General features: G+C 62.8%; 1 protein-coding gene across 5 annotated transcripts; it reads right to left on the bottom strand.

The window, feature by feature from the left end:
- Positions 1-495: 495 nt before the first annotated feature.
- PCNX3 (pecanex 3) lies at positions 496-20,733 on the bottom strand. 5 transcript variants are annotated; one of them, XM_027578491.2, is made up of 35 exons: positions 20,072-20,733; positions 19,518-19,705; positions 19,189-19,288; positions 19,028-19,067; positions 18,849-18,944; positions 17,497-18,624; positions 16,889-17,012; positions 16,627-16,802; positions 16,104-16,194; positions 15,588-15,723; positions 14,182-14,342; positions 13,243-13,396; positions 12,924-12,956; positions 12,501-12,672; positions 12,278-12,388; positions 11,839-11,930; positions 11,558-11,667; positions 11,279-11,384; positions 11,082-11,174; positions 10,758-10,908; positions 9,764-9,908; positions 9,226-9,403; positions 8,115-8,223; positions 7,823-7,952; positions 7,384-7,442; positions 7,067-7,282; positions 6,192-6,445; positions 3,552-3,782; positions 3,269-3,372; positions 2,813-2,960; positions 2,482-2,712; positions 2,109-2,383; positions 1,593-1,726; positions 1,214-1,512; positions 496-1,137 (listed from the first exon to the last, which is right to left on the bottom strand). In XM_027578491.2, the coding sequence occupies exons 1-35, from the start codon at positions 20,222-20,224 to the stop codon at positions 940-942; spliced, it is 6,126 nt and encodes a 2,041-aa protein (XP_027434292.1). In that variant the 5' UTR covers positions 20,225-20,733; the 3' UTR covers positions 496-939. The 5 variants fall into 5 exon arrangements, with proteins under 5 accessions (XP_027434292.1, XP_027434293.1, XP_027434290.1 ...); XM_027578492.2 differs by having other exon boundaries at positions 16,889-17,009; XM_027578489.2 differs by having other exon boundaries at positions 16,627-16,805; positions 20,072-20,732.
- Between the last annotated feature and the right edge of the window lie 283 nt (positions 20,734-21,016).

The raw sequence follows: 21,016 nt of genomic DNA, 5'->3' as shown, positions 1-21,016 counted from the left end.
TAGTGTTTAGCAGCCCCTCCCCTGGGCTCGCCCCAGAACGCAGCAGGTGCCCAGAAACAGTGACTATTTATGAGCACTCACTGAGCACTGGACCGTGCTCTCCACACGCTCTCATTCTTAAAACACCTTAGGTGTCCTCTCTTCTTTATAAGCTGGAGAACTTGAGGCTCAGAGAAAGGCTTTCGCCAAGGTCAAGGCCGATAATGTCAGGCACTAGCCTCATGAGCTGGAAGTCTTTGAAAATATAGGGGTGAGAAACTGGACAAAATGCACTTCAGATCAAGGCTTAAAACGGAATAGGCTTGTGAGGAAGGGGGCCTAGGCCTACCTGAACCCCACCTGGGTCTTACCGCTATCTCCATCATAACCCAGCCCCACATTCTTTATCCCACTCTCTCCGCTCATCTACCCTGACCTGGCCACCCTCCTCTACCCTCCACCCAAACATTCCCAGTCAGAAAAAGAAAACACCAACCAAAATCAAAAATAGTGTTATTAATTCTGGTGTCTCCGAAGCACGAAAAAAAAAAAAAAAGAAAGAAAGAAAAGAGAAAAAGAAACCACCCTTCCCACATTTCAGCCCCAGGTCCAGGCCAGGGGGCTGCCCCTGCAGGCAGTGCAGGCCCAGGGGCCAAGTCAAGTCAGTCCTGGCCTCGGGCTCGAAGCGGGACCAGCCCATGGGTTTGGCTTTTAGGGCCTGGCTGGGAAGCTGCCTGCCTCAGTTTGGGGAGCCCAGGCCCTGGACTAGGGATAAGAGATCAGGGATCAAGGTCAGAGATCTGGGCCACTTAGTTCTGATACTCTGGCTAAGGCAGCCAGAGGTGAGGATTCAGATGTGGAAGCCAAAGCCACTCAGTTCTGTGGTCCAGCAAAGGGGCCAGAGACCAGGGATCCAAGTTACTGAATCCTGGAGCTGGGATCCAGAGGGTACCAGGCTGCTCAGTACTGATGCTCCAGCAGGGGCTGGGCAGCCGGGCTCTCGCGCTCCTCAGCAGGGGCAGGCCAGTCACCCAGGGTCCCAGTGGGTGTGCCACTCTCAGGAGCACTGCTGTCCAAGCACGGAATGTCCTGGGCTGCTCTGGGGGGCGAGGAGGCGTTGGTGCTGATATCTGGGCTGAGGCTGAGGTCTAGGGGCGCCTAGGAGAGGGGAGACAGATTGATGGAAAAGCAGACCTGAGTAGCTCAGGACCCAACCCTTCCACAGGACCCTTACCTGAGATTTGGGAGTGCCTCCTTTGGGGCTCCCTGAGGCTGGCTCCGCCTCAGAGCCCCCCAGCCCCTTCCGACCCCCCAGGCTCCACTTCCCACTGGGACCCTCAGAACTGAGGTGACCAGGGCCAGGAGGCCTTGAGGGCCGGGGACCCTCAGTGGGGGCGGGAGAAGCAGGGGTTGGTCCAGGGAGCCGAGGGGGCGGCCACTGCAGCAGAGGAGGGGGGCGCCCATCACCAGAGCCGCTCAGGGAAGGCCGAGGGCCCCAGCCTGGGCCGGGAGGGAGGGCTTGGTCACCACTGCCTGTGGGAGACAGGTAAGAGGGTCAAGATCTCAGCTAGGCTGTTCTCGCCCACTGGCTCAGGCCGGCCTCGCCAGCTCACCTGCCGTGTTCTCAGGTGTGGGGTGTGCCGGGGGGGGGTTATTGCTGAGGGAGGTCAAGCCGCCACCTCCGCCACAGTCCGAGTCGTCCACGTTCCCACCACTGTTGCAGCCGGCACCGCAGCCCTTATGAAGCCTGGGATGGGGGCGGCGGGGAGGGACAGGTTGGCAGGGGGAGGGCCCGAGACCGCAGAGGCGCAAGTACCCAGCTCTAGGACAAGCCAGCTAACATCGCTGAGCCCCAGGATCCCATCTCTAAGAGATTTTGCCATCTACTTTGCAGGGTCTTCTAAGAGAGGCATTATCGACGGCTCTGAAGGCGAAAGGCCACCTTCAACTGTGGGAGCGCAGCATGAAGGCGGGTCAGCTCTGGGATGGTGTCGGCTCTGAGGGCCCAGTCCTGGCTCCAGCACTTCCTCACTCTGAGCCCTAGGAGGAAGTTGCTTCACCTCGCTGAGCCTCTGCTTCCCACTCCAGGACCTCAGCCCCGCGGGCTCAGGGCGGCGTGCAGGGCTCACCTCTCCCAGCTGTGCAGAAGCCAGCGGGCAATGGCACTCAGGCTGACGGGGCCGCCCCACAGTGCCCGCAGCTGGGGGTGGCTGCCGGCCAGTGAGGTGGTAAGGGGCGACACGTAGATGGGGTAGCCCAGCGGCTGGTCACAGGAAGAATTGATCATGTTGCGGAGCGCCTGCTTGGCGTTCTGGATACTGCCACGTTCAGGGTTGCGGTTGCGCAGAAACACCAGCTCCTGCTGCTGCCCGGCCCACAGGCCACGGACGCACTCGCGGTTCACCTGCGGGCGGCCCCGCAAGAGAGTCAGGGGGCCGGGGCCAGGCAGGGGGGCCGGGCCGGGGGGCCGGGGGCTGAGGGGGAAGGGCCCTCCCTCCCCACCTTGATGACTCGGAAGCTGAGGTGGCGCCGGTTGAGCATGATGATCTTGTACTCGTCAGAGGCGTCATCCAGGACATGACGCAGAGCCAGCAGTGAGGGTGTGTTGCTGAGGATGGCGCTGCGCCAGGCCGGGTCACCCTCATGCGAGATGACCAGGCGCTCCTCGTTGGCAGCGATGGCATCGTACAGAGCGGCCGGCTCCTCATACTCATCGGGGGATGTGAAGTGGTCCTGCGGGGCCAACGGGGTGCAGGCTGGGTCAGTGGCCCCTGCCCTGGGGAGTGGCTTCATCCCCCAAATGCCCACCCTACCTGGGCACACCTCTCCCCACCTGGTGAAGCTTGAGGGCCATGCGAACCCCGGGCGCCACCACACGATGAAGCAGGTCCATGTCAGCAAAGACCCACTCGTCACGTGGGGAGGTGATGCGGAAGTCCCCCTTGAACAGGGCGTGCAGGCCGTAGAGGAAGGGCTCCAGGCTGGGGGAGAGAAGGAACAGGGGAGCGTGAAGGTTTCGGAGCTCTGGCGCTCCACACAGGGGTCTGAGGTGAGACCATTCCTCATGGTGGGCCTCCGCTTCCCCATCCTGACAAGGTTGGTCTCTGTCTAGGGCCCTCACGGGGTGGTGAGGAACGGGCATGGTCTAGAACTGGGAGGCGCCTTGCCCACGGGGAGGAGCCGCCCTGAAGGAAGGGCTGATGCGGTTCCTGGGGGCTGCTGGCCCAGAGCTCTTCGCAGAGGGGGTAGAGGAAAACACAGGAGGCCCGGCTGGACCTGTGGCACTCACCTGGCAGACATGCTATGCGAGGCTGTCCCCAGGGCCCGTCGGCCCAGCACACACAGGCCAAAACACAGCGTGACCAGCGGCGAGTTCCAATCTTGGTCCACAGGCTGCAGCACAAGGACCCCGTCCCCAGAGCCCCACTCAGATGCAGGACAGGGAACTTGCAGTGGGGGCTAGGGCCCAGACCAAGGGAAGCTGAGAGCAAGAGGAACACGTACAGGGAAGGGAGAACTGGGGGGTGGGGGGGTGGGGGCAGGGGGCAGCCCCAGGGTAATGGGGGCCGGACCTGGCTGCGCCGGGAGGCACAGTACTGGATCCACTCCAGGTGCACCGCACAGAAGGCAGGCAGTGAGAGGCCGGAGAGGCGAAGGTCATAGTCCTCATCCACACTCAGTGAGAACGTGGGGTCTGAGTCAGCGTAGCCCGGCGCCCTCACGGGCCGCAGGGCTGCTGCAATGCCCTCATGGCTGAGCCACGCCTCCAGCTTCGGTGAGCGGCTCACGTAGTAGATGATGCTCTGGGAGGAGAGGGCAGGCATCAGAGCTGGGGCCAGTGACTGGGGTCATGCCCTAGCCACGGAAGAGAAAGCACCAGGATGTGGCCTAGGACACCCACCTCGTGTCTCCTCTGAGTTCCCTGAAGCTACACGGGCTAGTCTGCTCCCCTCTCCGAGGCCAGGGAGGAGGAGTGAGAAAGCTGCCAGGAAGCAGCCCCCGCTTACTAAACATCCCCTGGAAGGTTCTGCACTGTGGCAAGTGCTCGCCTGCTTGCTTCAGCAGATCCCCCATTTGTAAGAGACTGAGGTTCAGAAAGACAGCAGACTTGCCTGAGGTTACACAGCAGGGCAGACTGAGCTAGGATTGGAGCCCCCAGGACCTTCCACACCATTCCGCTGTGGGATCCAGATCTCAGAGGCCTTGGAAGGTCAGGCTGAGGTAGTGGGGCTGCCTACAGGCCAGTGGGGCCTAAGTGCCTGTGGGTCATGGGTCCCTTTAGGCAGCTGAGGTCTGACAGCCACAGGTCATTCCTCTCAAAAAAAAGGCAAAGGCACAGCAACCTGTGTCCAAAGTCAGAGGCTCCTATACCCTTTCAGGGGATGCTCGTTGCTGAACAGGGGTTTGAGCCAACGGAGAAGAGCTTCTGGAAGGCAGACAGGTAGGACGAATGGGCAGTGTGAGGCTGGCAGTTGGCAACCGGGAAGGTTATTGGGATTCCATGGGCCACCCTGGGATGGAGCCGATGGGGCTGGCCCCGTGCCCGGGGACAGGGTGGGAAGTCCAGGGCTGGGGAGGGTGCTGCAGCTGGCCACGAACAGAGGGCCCCCAGGCAGTAGGAGTAGGAACGTCCAGCAGGGTAGCTCTGGTGGGATATGCAGGCCCCGGAAGCTGCCCTCAACAGCTGCCACCCCCCCACCAGGCACTGCCCCTGGCGGCCCCAACTCACCCTTCCAAATTTCAGCCCACACTCTGTCTTTGGCAGAGCATTCCCCAGGTCCTCCGGACACCACTACCCTGCTCTGACCGTGCCCAGCCTGTGAGGCAGCTGTAGCCGTGGCCGGTGAGCTCCCCCATGGGGCGGTAAGCTGGGCAGGGGTGGGGCTCATCGCAGCCTGCCAGCCTGGGCCTGGCTGGGTGCCTGGTGCATGGCCACGAGAAGGCCGCGCTGGCCTTGAGCTGGGCTCGCAGGAAGCAGCAGGGTGACCTGCGTAGGGGCACTTCTCTGACAGTGGGGGAAGACGGTGGACAGAACTGTGACCCCGGATGACCTGAGACTGGCAATGTCCCTGTCTGGACCACAGTGTCTTTCTTGGTGAAGGTGAGGGGCGTGAGGCTCGCACACCCTTCCCTAGGGGTGGCTGGGTGGACGGGAAAAACGACAGAGGAATTACAGCTTCTCTTGGTGCGTGCCACAGATGGGACGTCCACGGAGACAAGAGGACAGCCAGGAGGTGCAGAGGACTGCCCGAGAGAGAACCTCAGGTGAGCAGGCTTCCCTGGGCCCCAGCATGCCTCCGCCCCGCCCCGGCCCCGCACAGGGAGCCCCAGGGCAGCTGCTGAGGGCAGAGGGAACGTGGGCAGGAACCACCCTCACCTCACTGCCGTGGTGCCCTTCCTCTGGGGGCCATCATTCCTGTCTGCTCACAGAACTACAGGGACCCCTCCTCCTCAAGGGGATAAACTGAGGCACAGCAAAGGAGGTGACATCCCAAAGGAGGCTTCCCAGAACCCAGTCCAGGGCTCCCACTGGATCCCACACTGTGCCTCACAGCCCTCAACACCGCCCCCAGGCCCGGGCCTGGGTCTGAGCTCAGCTCCGCCACTTTCTCCTGATCCTGGGGCCTCGGGCTAATCACTTCGTTTTGCCAGCCAGCTTCCACAGCTGAGACATCGGGATCTCTCTTGAAGGGTGTGGTGGGCTTCACCCAGCTCAGGAGTGGTGCCTGGCACAGAGCCTGCCCCCTGGTAGTCACCACTGCTGGGGGCAGCCACGCCTATGGTTATCACTTACCACCGTTAGCATCACTGTCCCTCTGTGCTGATGGGAGGTGGGCGGGGTGCTGGGGTCTAGAAGGCTGGCCTCACCAGCTGCCCTTCCCAGGACCAGCAGCCCAATGAGGGGCTCCATGCCCACGCTGCCCACCTGCCTCCATACTCACTGTCCAAGTTGCATCTTCCAGAGGAGGGTGACAGCGAGCCCCCCGCCCCTGCCCACTCCACTGTTGCAGCCACACACAAGCTGCCGGGGCCCCTGAGGCCTGCCGTCCCATGGTAGGTGGCATCTCGGAGGATGCTTAAACTCTCAAAGGCCTCTGCTTCCCTTGGGCAAAACGGTTCCCCACCAACCAGAAGATGCCACCCAGGACGCTCCCGGTCAGTGAGCGATCGTTAGCAGGGACCCCTGCCGCCCGGCCACCCGCCGGCCGTACCTTGACGTAGTAAGTGATGAGGATCTTGCGGAGATCAAAGACCTGCAGCATGGAGGCCGCATTATTGTCGCTGATGCTGTAGCCCTCCAGCACGTACTTGCTGGCCGTCACCTCCCAGGCCAGCCAGCGCTGCCCGAAGGCGGCATTGAAGGACAGGACCCGCGGCAGGTGGCCGGGCTCGCAGCAGCAGCAGCCCTCATCTTCCTCCACGCCCTCCGTGATGGCCTCGACCTCGCGCTGCTGGCAGTATGTACCTGCGGGGGCGCGGCGCACGGTGAGTAGGCCCCGGGGCCTCCCCACCCGCCTTCTCCCCAGCAAGGGCCCGGGTCTTCACCGTGCCCTGCCTGTGGATGCCGGGAGCAACCGTTGCTAGATGCACGACCCTTCCTCCTCCAGACTCCCAGAGGCCACGGCAGAGACTGAAACTCCTAGAAGTGACCCGCTCAGGTTCACAGTGCTCATGAGCCGTGCCTCGAGCCCCTCTGTACCCTGAGAGGCCTCTTCTGAAGCTCGCGTCCGGCATGTGCGTCTTCCTGAGGGCAAAGAGCCAGCTCACCCACCAGGGGCTTTACGGGCCACTCAACCTGAGCCAAGCCCAAGACCAGAGAGCAGGCCAGGGCAGCTGATGGGAGAACCCAGAGCTCCAGGCCCACACTTCCGCCAGGGCAGCCTGCTCGGTCCCTGTGGACCCCGAGTCAGGACAGGGACGCAGCTTGGCCAAAGGACACCCTGCCATCTCACCACTCATACTGGGAAATCCAGGCCTAGGGAGGAAGAGCTCCTTGCTCAAGGTCACCGCGCAAACCAGGGCAGGGCTGGACTAGAACCCAGCCCTCACACCCTATGAAACGTCAGGCCCAGGCCCCGCGGCTCACCCCGGAACTCAAGGCCACGCAGCTGGAAGGTGACGAGGCCATTGCCAACCTCGATGAGGTGCACCAGGGCGTTGAGGTAGTCGGAGGCCAGGACGAAGCAGTCGCCAGGGCCATAGTTGCCCCAGCGGCCCAGCACCAGGTCCCCACACAGCGTGTGCTGCAGCGAGCGTGTCAAGTGCTCATAGAAGATGGAGTTGAGGTTGTTGTCGTCAGCGCCTGAGACCCAGGACAGACAGACAAATGAAAAAAAATGACAAGCGAGTCCCCCTCCCCAGGGAGGCACCACCCTAAAAGGCCCCGGATGGCCGAGTACACACCGGGGTTCCGATCCAGCTGGGTGACCAGGCGGGTGTTGGAATGATCCACACGTTTAGTGCTGCTCAGACAGAAGGACAAACACAGTCGGCCGACAGGTTCAGAAAAGGGAGTCCCTCCCGCCCGCCCGCCCACCACTGCGGCCTCGGAGCCCACAGCCCTGTTCTCTGCACAGATGCCATGAGAGTCCCATTTCACAGGAGGCCGAGGCTCTGGGACGTGAGGGGCCTCCCCCAGGACCACACGGCCAGGAAGCGCAGCGGGTGAGCCCGAGGCTCGGACAGACTCAGGTTTTGTGCTCATCAGATTAGCCACCCGAAGCCCGCCGTGCCCAAGCACGTGCACCCCTGCTGCGGCCCCTCTCTGCGCCCCGCCGGGGCCCCAAGCTCCCCTTCCTTCCGAGGACCCCCTGGGTGACCCGCCTGCTCCCTCAAGACTCACTTGTAGTCGCGCTCCCAGAATTTGAGGGGCCGCGCGTAGGACATGATGAAGACGGCGCTGCCCAGCAGGGGGTTGAGTGGCGTGGAGAAAAGCGCTGAGAGCAGAGCTTGAACGAACAGCATGGCCGAGTCTGCGCACGAGTCAAGGAGGTGGCGGGCACACAGGAGCCTCCCGAGCCTTCCTCACCACCCCTTAACTCTCATCAACCTGCCCCGCACGCCCCCATCCAGGCCGCCGTCCTCCCCGCGCGCCCCCCCCCCCACCCCCAGGCCGCAGGCAGCAGGCTGGGTACGAGGCACGGCAAAGGGCTGGGCGAAAGCATGGAAAGCGGAGCCCCAGGTGATCTGCCAGGGCGCGATGTAGGTCAGCACAAAACGCAGCTTGTACAGCAGGTCCCACAGCTGGCGGGGTCGGAGAGGGAAAAGGAAAAGATACACAGGTCACTCACAGAGGTGGGGTCAACCAAGCACCCCATGCAGAGCCTCAGGGCTACCCCAGTGGCTGCCCGTGTGGGAGTCAAGCTCAACATCACTCCCAGCCCTCTCTCTCTGGACCTGGCTCAAAGCACCTGTTACCGTTAGCAGACCCTCTAAGGGAGTGTTAGCCGACTATTGGCGGGACCACCCTGGGAGCTTCCTATTCTTGCTCCCTTTTGCAGATGGGAAAGTTCAGAAAAAGCAGGGTAGGACGACGACTTGCTCAAGCTGTCAGTGATGAGCCTGGGCCTCGACCATGATATTGAAAGTCGAGACGGGCCCTGCCCTCAGAGGGGAGCACAGTTTGGATCTCTACCATCCTGGACCAGACCAGAAACCAGACGAGAATGCCCACGTAAAAGTGAAAATGGCTCAGGGCCATGCTGGGGTCCCGCGGCAGAGACCACCACAGGCCTCCGGGACAGTGTCAGGGAATGGCTCTTTGTTCAGTGATTTCCCCCACTGAACCCCACATCAGGGGGTCCCACAGTCTGGCAGAGCAGTCTAGATCTATCCAGGCCCTAGGGGCTTTTAAAACTCAGCTCTTAACTGCTCCCCAGGGCTGTGGCTGGCCAAGGGGCAGAGCTCAGAGGCTGGTTTCCAGAGGACAAGGCCAAATCTTAACTACCTAGTAACTGCTCACGAGGAAGGTGGTGAAGGGCCATGACTCCAAGAACAGGCGGCGAAGTCAGATAGACCTGGATTCCAGTCCTGGCTGGTCACCAATTCTCTGGGGGACCCGAGGCACGTCACTTTGGTGCTTCCTCTGTGCCCCTGGGGCACGCGCTGCGAAGGCCCACGGCGGGGCCGACATGGGGCAGCAACTACAGGGCTGCAGGCCCCTGGGGAAGTTTTCCCCACTGCCAACGCAGGCAGGGTCTGCTCCCGCTGCACAGCCTAGAGCCTGCAACATGGCCGCCAACTCACCTTGCTGCAGAACAGGGACATGAGGAAGTAGTCGAGCAAAAATCCCTGGGAGAGGCGTGGGTAGTCGAAGTGGAAGAGCAGGACAGTGAAGGCCAAGGTCAGGTACTGCTGGGGTGGGCAGCAGAAGGCTGAGCGCAACAGCTTCAGACCAGCCACGGTCATCAGCAGCGCCCGGCAGCTGTGGATGAGGAACAGGCATTAGGTGGCAGGTGGGACTCGCGGCGGGGCGGAGGGGGTCGGGGCCCATCCCTCCCTGGCCCTGGCCTGGGCTCCACCGAGCTGGGCCCTGCTCTTGTGGGCAAGGGATGCTCAGTCTCTGCTCCCTAAAAAGGTCCCCCTTTAAAGACACATCTGGGAGACACATCCGTTTTCAAAGAGGCAACTGTCTCAACAGACTGTCAGGAGCTCGAAAACTGCTTTCGCTTGCTGGGGCAACTGAGGCAGGCATCATTCCGTCTGTGGGCTTCGGTGTCCCACGTGCCCCATGGGAACGTAGATGGTGGGATGGGGCGGGGCGGGGGGGAGGGGCAGTCCTCACTAGAGGCAGAACTTGTCCGGATGGCTGACGACGGCATGGGCGTCCACCGTGAGGGCATTGAGCACCACGGCGGGGTAGATGAGGTACTTCTCGATGCACTGAAGGCTGGCATACAGCTTCTCAAACCACATCACCTGCGCAGCGCCTGCAACAGGAGGCAGGACTGTTGACCCCTCGCGTTCCCCTCCCACTGCTGGGCCAGGTCAGGTGCACACCCGGAGGGGGCCTGGAGGGAAGGCAAAGCACGGCTCTGCAGGTCCCCAGAGACTTTGTGGCAGCTCAAATGAGGGCGAGGAGGCCCCGGCAGGACATTCAGGGTCTCAGGGCACACGCTTTGCCCATTCTGCTGTGTGGAAAAACAAAGCTAATGAGGACATCCCCGATGCCCGCTGAAGCCAAGGCAGGCTGGGTGAGGCCCACACACACGGTGACCTCGAGCTACAGCCCCGTCATCACGGGTCACTGCCCCCTGGCTTGGGCTGACTATAGCCACGTGGGAACGCTGGCCCAGTGGGCAAAATCTCTCATCGCTTACGCAGAACAGGGCAAGTGGAACTTCGTGTTAACAGATCCAGGTGATGAATCCGAGGCTTAGAGGCGCTTTCATCACACAGCCCAAATGAAAATGGGCCTGGCAAGACCTAGTCTATGGGCAACCAGTCAATCCTTCCGGACGACAGAGCCCCTTAGGGCCTTGGAATCCTCCATCCTCCATCTCCCCAGAGAAAGCAAGACAAGCAGAGAAAGAGCAGGGCGGGCAGGGTGGGAGGCAAGCGGGGGCCTGGCCGGGGCGCAGCAAGCAGGACGAGAGGGCAGGCAGGGCTGCCCCAGGGCCGCGTGGGGACCGGGGCGTGGACAGAGGCTGCCCCCTGCTGGCACTCTGAGCTCTCACCGGGCTGCAGGGACCTCCCCTGCCAACCCCCCCACCCCCCGCCAAGGCAGGGGGGCAGGTGCGGTGGAGGGACCCCAGCCCCCCCGGCGGGCAGGCACTCACCCCGCACTTCATACTGACTGTACTCCGACGGCTTCAGCACGGGCTGCGACAGGCAGAACCAGGGCAGCTGTTTGCGGAGCTGCGGCAGCAGGTAGTGCGTGAAGAAGCCCACGGCCCCGGCCAGCGCGTACAGCACGAAGCCCAGCACTGACTGCAAGAGGGAGAGGCCGGGGGCTCAGCCCAGGCACGCGGGCCATGGGGCCCACGGGGCCGGGACACAGGCCTGGGCGGAGAAGGACATGAGGCCACGGTGGCCCGGGGCCCTCAAGCGCAGCAGGCTCCTGCGAAGAGCGAGGGGGGAGGGGTGGCCCAGGCCACACGAACCTTCAGGGCGATGAAGACGGTGCTGGCGCTGATGGCGAAGGTGAGCACGGCGATCACCACACACATCACCAGGTCGGAGTGCAGGACCTCACGCTGCAAGGCCGGAGACACGAGCGTGGGTGCCCGCCAGCCCGGGGCCGACCGCACCCCGGCAGCCCTCCGCCCTGAGACTAGAACCCCACGCTCCAGCCTCTCACCACCGACTGGCGCATCTTGTCTGGCAGTGGGTCTGGGGGCTCAGCCCGAGCTGTCTCCAGGCTCCGCTCCTCCAGCTCAGGGAAGAGCTTGCTCCTGATCAGGGACCTGGGGTGGGTGAGAAAAGGCAGGGGCCCGGGTCTGCGGAGGCCGCCCCTCCGGCCGCGGGCTCCACGGTCAGCTGGTGACAGGCATGCGCACAGGTCCCCACCGCCAACTCCTGCCATGCACACTCGCACAAACACACACGTGCGCACGGACAGGCACATGCGGGCACCCACCAGAGCACAGTGGGGTCACTGCTCTGACGGCTCAGGTGGTAGGACAGTGCCACCAGGAGGCCACAGAAGACCGAGAAGAGGACAGGGACGTGCTGCTCCGGCCAAGGAGTCTGGGGAGAGAACCCATGCTGGTCAAGGGAGGCAAGGGTAAGCGTGGGGGGGCGGTGCTGGGGGGGGCTGGGGGGGCCCATGGGAGAAGCCACTGCTGAGCCCAATTCACGGTCCTGCCCCAATGACCCCCTGGGCCTCAGCATGCCCCCCACCCCACCGGTCATCCCTACCTTGATGGCCCCGAGGCAGAAACCATAGAGCAAGGCAGCAGCGAGCAGGCTGCGGGAGAGGCTGAAGACAGCCGTGAGCGGGCTGGTGGCAGCTGTCAGGGGGGAGGAAAGAGCAGGTAAAGACCAGCTCCTACCTGCTGGCATCCCACCCCAACTCCACCCTGCTGCCCCGCAATTCCCACAGGCTAACCTCCCTGGGACCCATCCCCAGCCCACTGCTGTCTGCTCCCTGAGCCCTGAGAGGTCCCCAGAGCTTCTGGCATCCTTGGGTTTAAACCACTTGCTTGGGGGGAGGAGAGGGGAAGAGACGGGCTCTTGAGATCCACAGTTTAAACACAGGAGAAAGATCAGCAAAAGGCTGGAGCCACGTATCTAAGCCACAGCCCCTTCAGGGCCCCACGCTGCCTCCCGACCCCCAAGCCACCTATGGGCCCCATACCTGTACCCCCGAAGCCATGCATATCTATCTGCTCCAGCAGGTACATGAGGCAAGTGTTGACCTGGGGCAGGAGACCCAGGAGGAAGACGAACGGGAAGCACAAGGTAAACACTGGCAGGGAGGGAAAGCAAAGGTCCGGTCGGTCAGCCTGCAGGCCACCCCTTGGCCCGTCACCCTTGGGGCCTCACTCCCCCAGGGCCACCTCAACGCTGCCCGATCTCACCGGTGGCCACGTCACGGGCACAGAAGAAGAAGGAGGCGGAGAAGAGCGTGAGGCCGTAGAGGGAGACGGGGGGGAAGGGCTGAGCTGAGCCCAGGGCGTCCAGCAGCCAGATGAGCAGACAGCAGATACAGAAGTAGACAGGCCGGCTATATGCGATCACCCAGTTGTGGCCCTAGGGAGCAGGACAGTGAGGGGCCAGGTCTCCCCAGCCGACCACCCCGCACACACGTGCACGCACACACACGCACAGGCTCATGCCTGCTCCAAGATAGAAAGCCTGGCAGGGTGAGGGCAGCAGGACTGAGGATCCGAGGCCATGGGGGTGGTAAGGGAACCCTGCCTCTCCCAGACCCCTCCACACCTGTCTCAGGCCCTACCCAGGGCCCACACCCGAGCCTCGTGGGGAAAGGCACTGGTACTCACGTGCATGGGAGATGCCGCATCAGGCTGGACGCTCTGGAAGAGACAGGAGCTACGTTGGCAACGAGAGCCAGAGCCCAAGGGAGGGTCAGAGACCCCAGGACCTGCTCAGTTCCATCACCGGACTGTCAGGGGTGGCCAGGGCAGGACCCTACACCGTTCTGGGCCTCGGTTCTCTCATGGGTAAAATGGGAGGCTGACTACAGGGGATCTTAAGCACCTTCTCCGCTTCCAAGCTCACACCCCCCAAAACAGGTTGCAGGCATGGAGATATCTGGAAAGAGGTGGGTGGGGGAAGGAAACGCAAGGAGCAACGCCTGACCTTCAGCAGGGAATACTGGCAGGAGGCGATGACCAAGCAGAACTGGAAGACCCAGATATCCGTGAAGAAGCCCTTGAGCAGCAACAGGTACCCCAGGAAGGCGACGAGGCTGCTCAGGCCAACGCCGAGTATGTTCTCCACCAGCCCCCGAGTCCTGGAGAGACAGCAGGGTCAGGGCACACCCATCTCCTTCCCGGCTAGTGGAGCGAAGACAGGTGGAGTGGGGAGGACAAGACCCAGTCACAAAGGCCCACGTCTGAGCCTGTGCCCAGACCACCCCTCCTCCTCTAAACATTCGAACCTATCCCTTTCAAAGACGGAGCCAGGTGGCCCCTGCTCCTGGAAGCTGCCCCACTGCTGCCCTACATCCCGATCTCGGCCCCTTCCGGGCCCTGAGGCTCCAAGGACCACCACTGAGGGGCTTGCGCGTGTGCGGCTCACGCATGCCCAATCAAACATGCCGCGTATGCACACAGGTGGTGCCCGACACACGCCCACGGCAGTGCCACGAGGAAATCCAGAGTGTGGGAAGCCGGGCCACAGGTTCTAGGCCCAAGCCATCCACGCAGACAACAAAAGCCATCTGACTTCCCTCTCTGGCTTCCTGGGCCTCAATTACCCCTGAGAAACGAAAAGACTCGGATAAAGGGTTTATGAGCTTTTTTAGACGACAGAACTCAATTTCGTCAACTCTAACACCAAAGCAAATAGAAGCAACAGACTGGATGGGAATAGTCGGGAGCAGAGCTTTCGGACAGGGAGTAACTAGAGCACCACCCACTCGGCCACCTCTTTATACCCCAGAAGGACCTAGTCAAACCCCACCACCAGACCTCAGCCCCTGAGGCACCTTCAGTGGCCCCCGCCGTTAGGTTCTCTGATGCCGTGATGGGCGCCACACGTTTAGAGGGTCCGCAAGGCCCGGGGCCAGGCACTCACCGGTCCAGCAGGGCCAGGAGGGCCAGCCGCTCATAGCGCACGGAGGTCCAGCGGCCAGGAAGGAGCCAGTACTTGTAGCTGTGCTGGGACCGCGGCGGCGCCTCCTCCATCAGTGTCTGCTCCTGGGATTCGTGCAGGGAGTCCTGGTCCAGCAGGTCAAACTGCGGTCCCCACAGCCGCAGCCATCAGCCCCTCGCCCCCCAACACAGTCCCTTGCCACCACTCCCCTTCCCGATGCACACTGGCTGGTCAGCCATCTCCTCCAGCACAGAGAGTCCCCGCCACCTAGTGGCCCTGTGGCCTGTCCTGCTCTGTCACAGAGGCGTGCTCCTCTCTCCAGGTGCCCGGGACATGGCTCAGTGGCTGCTGGGGACTGCTGGGGCTGCCGAGGGCCAGAGTCACCCGCGCCCACATCTGTCCTCCCCACTCAGGCAGCCTCTCCTGCCTCTTCCTGGGCTCAGTGAAGTCCACCCTGTCCTCTGGGACCCAGTACAAATGGTACCGTCTTCCTGGACAGAGCCATCACGGATCACTCTGACCACCCCACGCTGAACACATAGCGCACCAGCCCTGACGACAGGCCTGGGTGCCAACGGCTGTGTTGTGAGGCCCTAGGCAAGCTACTTCGTCTCTTGGAATTTCTTGTGCCCTTCATTCAGCAAATACTCAGGGGGCGAGCTATGGGCCTGGCCCTGTGCCAGGCCTTGGGGATACCATGCAGAGCCAAAGATGCACGGCCCCTGCCTCTGGATGTGGCCATCAGCTGTATCAGGACCATGGTGCCCCTCCTGTGTGACAACTAAGGAAAATAAATGCATCAGAAAGGGATACATGGGGCTTCTGGGCACTGCACATGGTCTGTGACCCTGAGCGTTAGGTGTGTGGGTGCCCCTTTTACCACAGTTCTTTAAGTTCTGAGTCTGCGTCTTGCACGTCCTTAAAACTTCTGTTGTTCCTAGACTGACCACGCAAATTATTATCCAAACCGGGACACTTTTAGGAGTGAAACAGGAGCTTATGGTAACGAACAGGGACAGATTGCCCGGAGCCATGCCATGCACCCAGGCCTAGCACAAGGAGCAGCAGGCCACGGCCGGGTAAGCTGATGTCTTCTGTGGGTTTCACCGCAGAGACCCACCATCCCCGCTCCCTCTGGGCCCCTCTGGAATAAAGAAGATACTCCATACACGCTTGGTGAATAAACGAATGAACGACTCCTTGGGCCATAGACATCCAGAGCCTGCACACCCAGGGCCAGCCATCAAAGGTCAGGACACAAATGCGGGCCCCCAGAGCCCTCACTTGAGCGGCCTGTCCCTCTCGGTACCTGGGCTCCGCAACCTGCCCTGCACCCCCTGCCGCCGCGGCCCCTCCTACAGGTCCTTCCCTGACCACTGGCTCCTCACCTCCGGGATCTCCAGGGGCACGCGGCGCACCTGCATGCCCTGCAGAACCACGGGCCTCGGCTGCAGCAGGTTCAGGCCACCCGCTGCCTCAGGGACATCGGCCGAGTGGAAGCTGGAGGAATGCGAGTGGCGGTCCCTGTAGGAACAGCAGCCATGAAGATCGGGGCCACTGGAGAGCCCCAGGACAGCGGTGGGACTAAGACCAAAGTCAGGCCATAACTGGGGACCTCAGGGGGCTGCTCAGATACCCAAGAGGATCACAGAGGATCCAGAGGAAGCCAGTGGCAGAAGTGCCTGCCTCCCAGGCCCTGGGCTTCTTGGAAGCCTCCTGCCCAGAAATATCACGTTCCTACAGTGTCAAAGGATCCCCGTAGGCCTGCCCTCTGCTGCTTCCCACTCTCTTCTCCTGAAGGTTCTGAGCTGTCCCTGCCCCAGCACAGCAAAGAAAAGAGAAAATCCCCAGAAACGGCAACCCGCCAGGCTGCTCGCCAGGAGAGCCCCAGCTTGGAGACTCACCAAGCTCCATTGGCCGCCTGCTCCCCCTGCTGCCCCACCGGGTTCTCGTAGCCGCCTCCAGCTAGGCCGAAGGTGTAGGAACGCCGCACACCTGGGCCAGGGGTATGGGACACAAGGCAGCACGTCAGGGACAGGGACACCAAGGCCTCACCCACACGGGCCACCTGGTGAGGAGTTCCCATGGATGGCAGCCCAGCCCCTAGGAACCCCGAGCTGGGGAGGAGAGGGCCTGCAGGTCAGCCTGCCCTGGGTTCGGGTCCCTATTCTGCCACTTGCTCTGCTGTGACTTCAGGCCGTGCCTCAGCTTCCTCCCAGGCAGAGCAGGAATAACGAGGCCACCCACGTCTCAGAGAGGCTGCAGGTTTGATGGCGGGCAGCACAGGGAAAGCCGTCACCACGGGCTGAGCGGGTGGTCCGTGGCCAACAGAGCGAGCACTGCCACTGGGATGACGAAGACCCTCGGCAGGAGGGAAGGGGGTGCCAGGCTCAGGGGCCGGGCCCCTGGACTCGGGGAGGGGCTCACCACTCTCGTCGTAGAAGTAGTGCACAGCACCCTCGGACGTGTCGTCAAAGGTGCAGGCCTCGTGCACGGTGGCGCCGGCCCGCGTGAGCAGCAGGGAGGAAGCGAAGTGCAGGGCGGAGGGCAGCGTTAGCGCCCGGGAGTGAGAGGCAGCCCGGCTGCGCTGAGCCTCCTGCAGGCTGCTGAGGAGGGGTCAGCCCGCGGGTCAGCGCCACTCAGAGCCACTGGCCCCCGCTGCCCTTCCGACCGACCGGCAGGTGCTCACCTGGGCGGCGAGCCCATGACAGAAGCCGGAGGGGTGGGGTTGCTGCCCGCGTTGTGGCGCCTGCGGATCGCCTGAGTCCGCCGCACACTGCTCGTGCGGTCCCGCTTGCCAGTCTCGTCAGCTGCTGCCCAGGGAGAGGCCCCGTGCATAAGCCACAGAGGCTCGGACACAGCCTTGGACACGGGGGTGGGGGGATGGGGGGGCGGCGCTGGCAACTTAGGTCAGGCCTAATCCAACCGTGTCCTGCCTCCGGGGCCTAGCCAGGTCACCTAACCGCTTGTGCCTCAGTTTCCACATTTAGAAATAAGGACACAATCTTGCCCTGCCCCGCTGGTAGCCCAGGAGAATGAACGTGGACGCTCAAGAGTCCCCGATGCACAGAGGCTCTGTGCTAACTGCAGGACCTGGAGCCGGGTGTCTGAGATCTCCCAGCCCTGCTCATCTGAGGGGTTCAGTAGACATCACTCAACCACTCAGTCCACATCCACCTGCTGCCTGAGACAGAAGCCGAGCTGACTCTGACCAGCTCCACTCCAGCCTGGCCTTTGTCCAAACCCAAGCCCATACCTAGCTCACCGCCCCCACCCCCCACCAGAGCGGGCACTCACCTCCCCCCACAGCACCTTCCTCTTGCAGCTCCCCCCGCCAGCCGGGCTGGTTGGCGGCAGGTCCCCTGTGGGCCTCAGCAGGCAGCACAGCAGGCTCACCAGAAGCCAGCTCCACCCCCGCCTGGGCCTCCAGCTCAGCCTTGGAGCCAGCCAGGGGGGCCCTTAGGACATCACCCCCAGCCCCATCCATGCTCAGCACGCGGGCATGCGTTTTGGCGCTGGCGGTACTAGGCGTCCGCTGGGTCCCATAGGGCCGCTTGGGGGGCACAGCAGTCCCCTCCTCAGCCCCATGGGGGGCCCGTCGCTTCCGGGGTCCCCCTGCTGCACCACGGGGGCTCTCGGGGGAATAGCACGAAGTGGAAGAAGAGCTGTCAGTACTGTAGCGGCGCTGAGAGCGGAGGCTGGAGGCTGGGCTCAGTTCGCTGCCCTCGCTGGTGTCTTCGTCCTCAAAGAAGCCCCCACCTTCAAGCAGGGGCCGCCGAGGGGCACGGCCAGGTGGGGAGTGTCTTCGCATGGGGGGCCGCCGTTTGGTAGGCCGGAGCAAGGCCAAGTCCTTGGGCCGCACAACCAGGAGTGGCTCAGCTGGGCCCGGTGGCGTCCCTGCTCCTATGACCGTGTCAAAGGACCGCAGCGTGTCATCGGAGGGGACTCCGGCATCTGGTGATGCGGGCAGCTCAGCCTCAGAGGGTGGGTCTGTGTCGCTGCCCTCGGGGGCTTGCCCACCGGGAGGGCTGTCCAGATGGGTTGAGTTGGTCTTCTCGCTCTTGAAGCTGCTCAACGTCTCCCTGTCAGTGCCACTGAAGCAGGAATCCGAGGAGCCCGCTTTCTGGGGTGTGGGCTCACCGGAGCCCCGCCGGTCCAGGGGCTGGTAGCCGCCTGCTCCCCGGCGTTGTTCCCGTCGACTGCTGGTCCTCACAAGGGCCCGCTCAGGCCGGGTCAGGGTCAGGAAGCTCTTGCTCAGCTCCTGGCTGAGGCTCCCCTTCAGAAGGGGGCTCATGGGAGTGTCGGCCACACTGCTCCCACTCCAGGGGGCTCCATCCCCAGCCAAGGGAGAACGTTCTGAAGAGTCTGTGCTGGGGAGAGAGGGATCTGGGGCAGCCCCCGGGGGTGTCTGGGGAAGGTCTCCAACTATCAGAGAAAAGGAAGACAAAATGAGGAAAGGGCATGCTGCAAAAGGAACCAGCCACTAAAGGGGTCCTGTGGCCACCACTTCCCCAGAGCCCAGCTGGGGCAGGACGAGAAGGCCCCATCCTGAAGGACAAAGAGAGTTCTGGGGAAGCAAAAGTTGGGGTGACTCGAAGACAAAATAGCCAATCCTCCCCCCAAGCCCCTGCCAGATCATGCCCACTCACTCAGTTTCTCCTGTGAGCTTAGCTTCAGCATCTCTCGATCCGCTGAGGTCACGATCACATTGTTGCTGCCCTGCTCACGCACCAGCTCCTTGATGTCTGCAACCATGGCCCCACAGGCATCAGCACGATTTCAAGACATCGGGGTGCCCTCTCATTCCACACAGCCAGCAGCCACCTACCTCTGAGGGGCCCAGAGTCCTCCATCCGGGGCAGCAGCTCCTGAGCAGACAAAGAGAGAAATGAAGGAACAAGCAGGGTAAGAAGTAGGCTCGGGACATACCCCAGTGCAGACAGGCTCCCAGGAGAGGAGTGGGACAGGCCGAGGGTAGGGACCACTCACCGAGACCTGGTTGAAGCCAAACACAGAATGCTGGGAGCTACAGCGTACCGGAGGTGTGGAACTCACTTTCCGAAACACTGTCATCTCCACACCAGGGTCCCTAGCAGTGGAGAAAAGCCTCAGCTTTCAGCTAACCTCCCCCTCCCTTTAGATTATACTTCCTCCGCTATCCCCAGCACTCCTCTCTTCTCAAGGGTCCTCTCACAAGTCTGGGGCTGACCAGAGAACAGGTGCTCACCTGCTCCTGGAGCCAATGTCCCTAAGGCTCCGAGGCTTAAGCTCAGGCACTAAGGCCCCTTAATTCCCAACACAGCCCCTCCCCTACTCACCTGGGCAGACTGCTGTCCCCCTGCGCAGGCTCCTCCTCTGGCTCCCCCATGGTCGAGTTGCGCTTCTCCACAATCTCGCCCTGATCGAACATAGCGTGTAGCCGGTAGTTCACAGTCTTGATGGTAGTGAAGATGACAGCCACCACAAGGCAGTACACACCGGCCACCATCAAGCTGGGGGGCAGGACCTGGAGGCGGCAGCAAGTCAGGTTCCTCCTCACACAGCCCTGTCCCCTCTCCCCGTGGGGTAGACCTACCACCACAGTCAGAGCCAGATTTCACAAAGTCACAAGACCTCCTCACCCATCCCTTAGAACTGGCACAAGGACCCTGTCAGGGGGTTCTATCCTCTCACTGGAGAGAAATCAAATGAGAGGCTCAAGGTCACCCAGCCCAATTAAAGAATAATTTGGCCACTCCTCCATATACCCCAAACTCTGCAGTGAGTCCTCTCTCCACCCCCATAGCGCCGAATCCCTGCCAGGCTGGCACCCCTCCGTGACATCGGCCCTCCCTTTCCCCGGCGGGAGTTACAGGTGGCGGCAGCATCTCACCATGTACAGCAAGAAAGGAAAGGTGAGCAGGAAGATCCAGACGTAAAGGTGGAAGCAGTTGGAGAACGTGCTCTGGTGCGGGTCGAAGAACCAACCGCCAGTGAGCGAGGCCCACACCCCTTGGCGCAGGATCTGCAATACCTGCGACCCCATGGCCCCGCCGCTGCTGCGCGCGCCCCCCTCCCGGGACCCTCATGGGGGCGGCCGCTGGTCCATGCCCCGCCTGGCGCCCGAGGGCCCCGGGGCCCGGCCTCGCGCTCACGCCATGGCCTCCCCCAGCCGGGGAGAGGGGTCGGCCGGGCGAGGGGGCGGGCAGGGGGCGGGGCCGACCCGGGCAGTCAGCGGTGCGAGGCCTGGACGCGGGGGTGGAGCCTCATCAGGGGCGGGGTCCAGGCCCCCACCCCCGGCCCAGAACTGCTCCGAGGGGCCGAGCCGGTAGGCAGGCGCGGGGCACGGGCCGGACACCCGTCGGCGGCATCCAGAAATGGGCGTGGGGTGGGTGTTCCGGGGGTGCAGGCGACGGCTCCCTCGGCTCCGGCCCGGGGAGAGCCCCGGGACCCTGAGGTCCACTTCCGGGGTTACAGGTCACTCGCTTCGGTCTCCGCGCTCGCCCGGCTACTGCGGGACCCGGCCCAAGGGGGAGGCCGGAAGGAGAAGCGAGCCGCCAGCTAGCAGTGGCGCATGCGCCCGACGGGCCTAGTTGGGACCCGGAAAAGGAAAACTTGAAGGCATGAAACTCGACGCACGCGCAGAAAAGTGGTAGAGCGCTAAGACGCGGGGGATCCCTTTGGGCGTGCGCAGAGTCCCGGTCTTAAAAGAAGAGAGGTCCAAAAGCGGTAGCGCTGGGGCGCATGCGCACACTTAGGCGTTGTCAACCCAGTTGACACCACTGGGCGGAACCGAAGGGATTGTTGAGTGGCCACTGGGTAATGGCGGAATTAATTG

Source organism: Zalophus californianus, chromosome 11, assembly GCF_009762305.2.
Source record: "Zalophus californianus isolate mZalCal1 chromosome 11, mZalCal1.pri.v2, whole genome shotgun sequence".
Taxonomy (NCBI): Eukaryota; Metazoa; Chordata; class Mammalia; order Carnivora; family Otariidae; genus Zalophus; species Zalophus californianus.
The sequence above is the reverse complement of the archived record's forward strand: the minus strand, read 5'-3'. Positions and strand labels throughout refer to the sequence as shown.

Excerpts from the sequence above, each read along its gene's own strand:
- PCNX3 (XM_027578489.2), bottom strand. The coding sequence starts at position 20,224 with ATGGGGTCGCAGGTATTGCAGATCCTGCGCCAAGGGGTGTGGGCCTCG. Across the intron at positions 18,945-19,027 it reads GGACTCTGGGCCCCTCAGAG|ACATCAAGGAGCTGGTGCGT; the intron begins GTAGGTGGCTGC and ends CCATGGTTGCAG. Across the intron at positions 2,713-2,812 it reads TGGCCCTCAAGCTTCACCAG|GACCACTTCACATCCCCCGA; the intron begins GTGGGGAGAGGT and ends TTGGCCCCGCAG.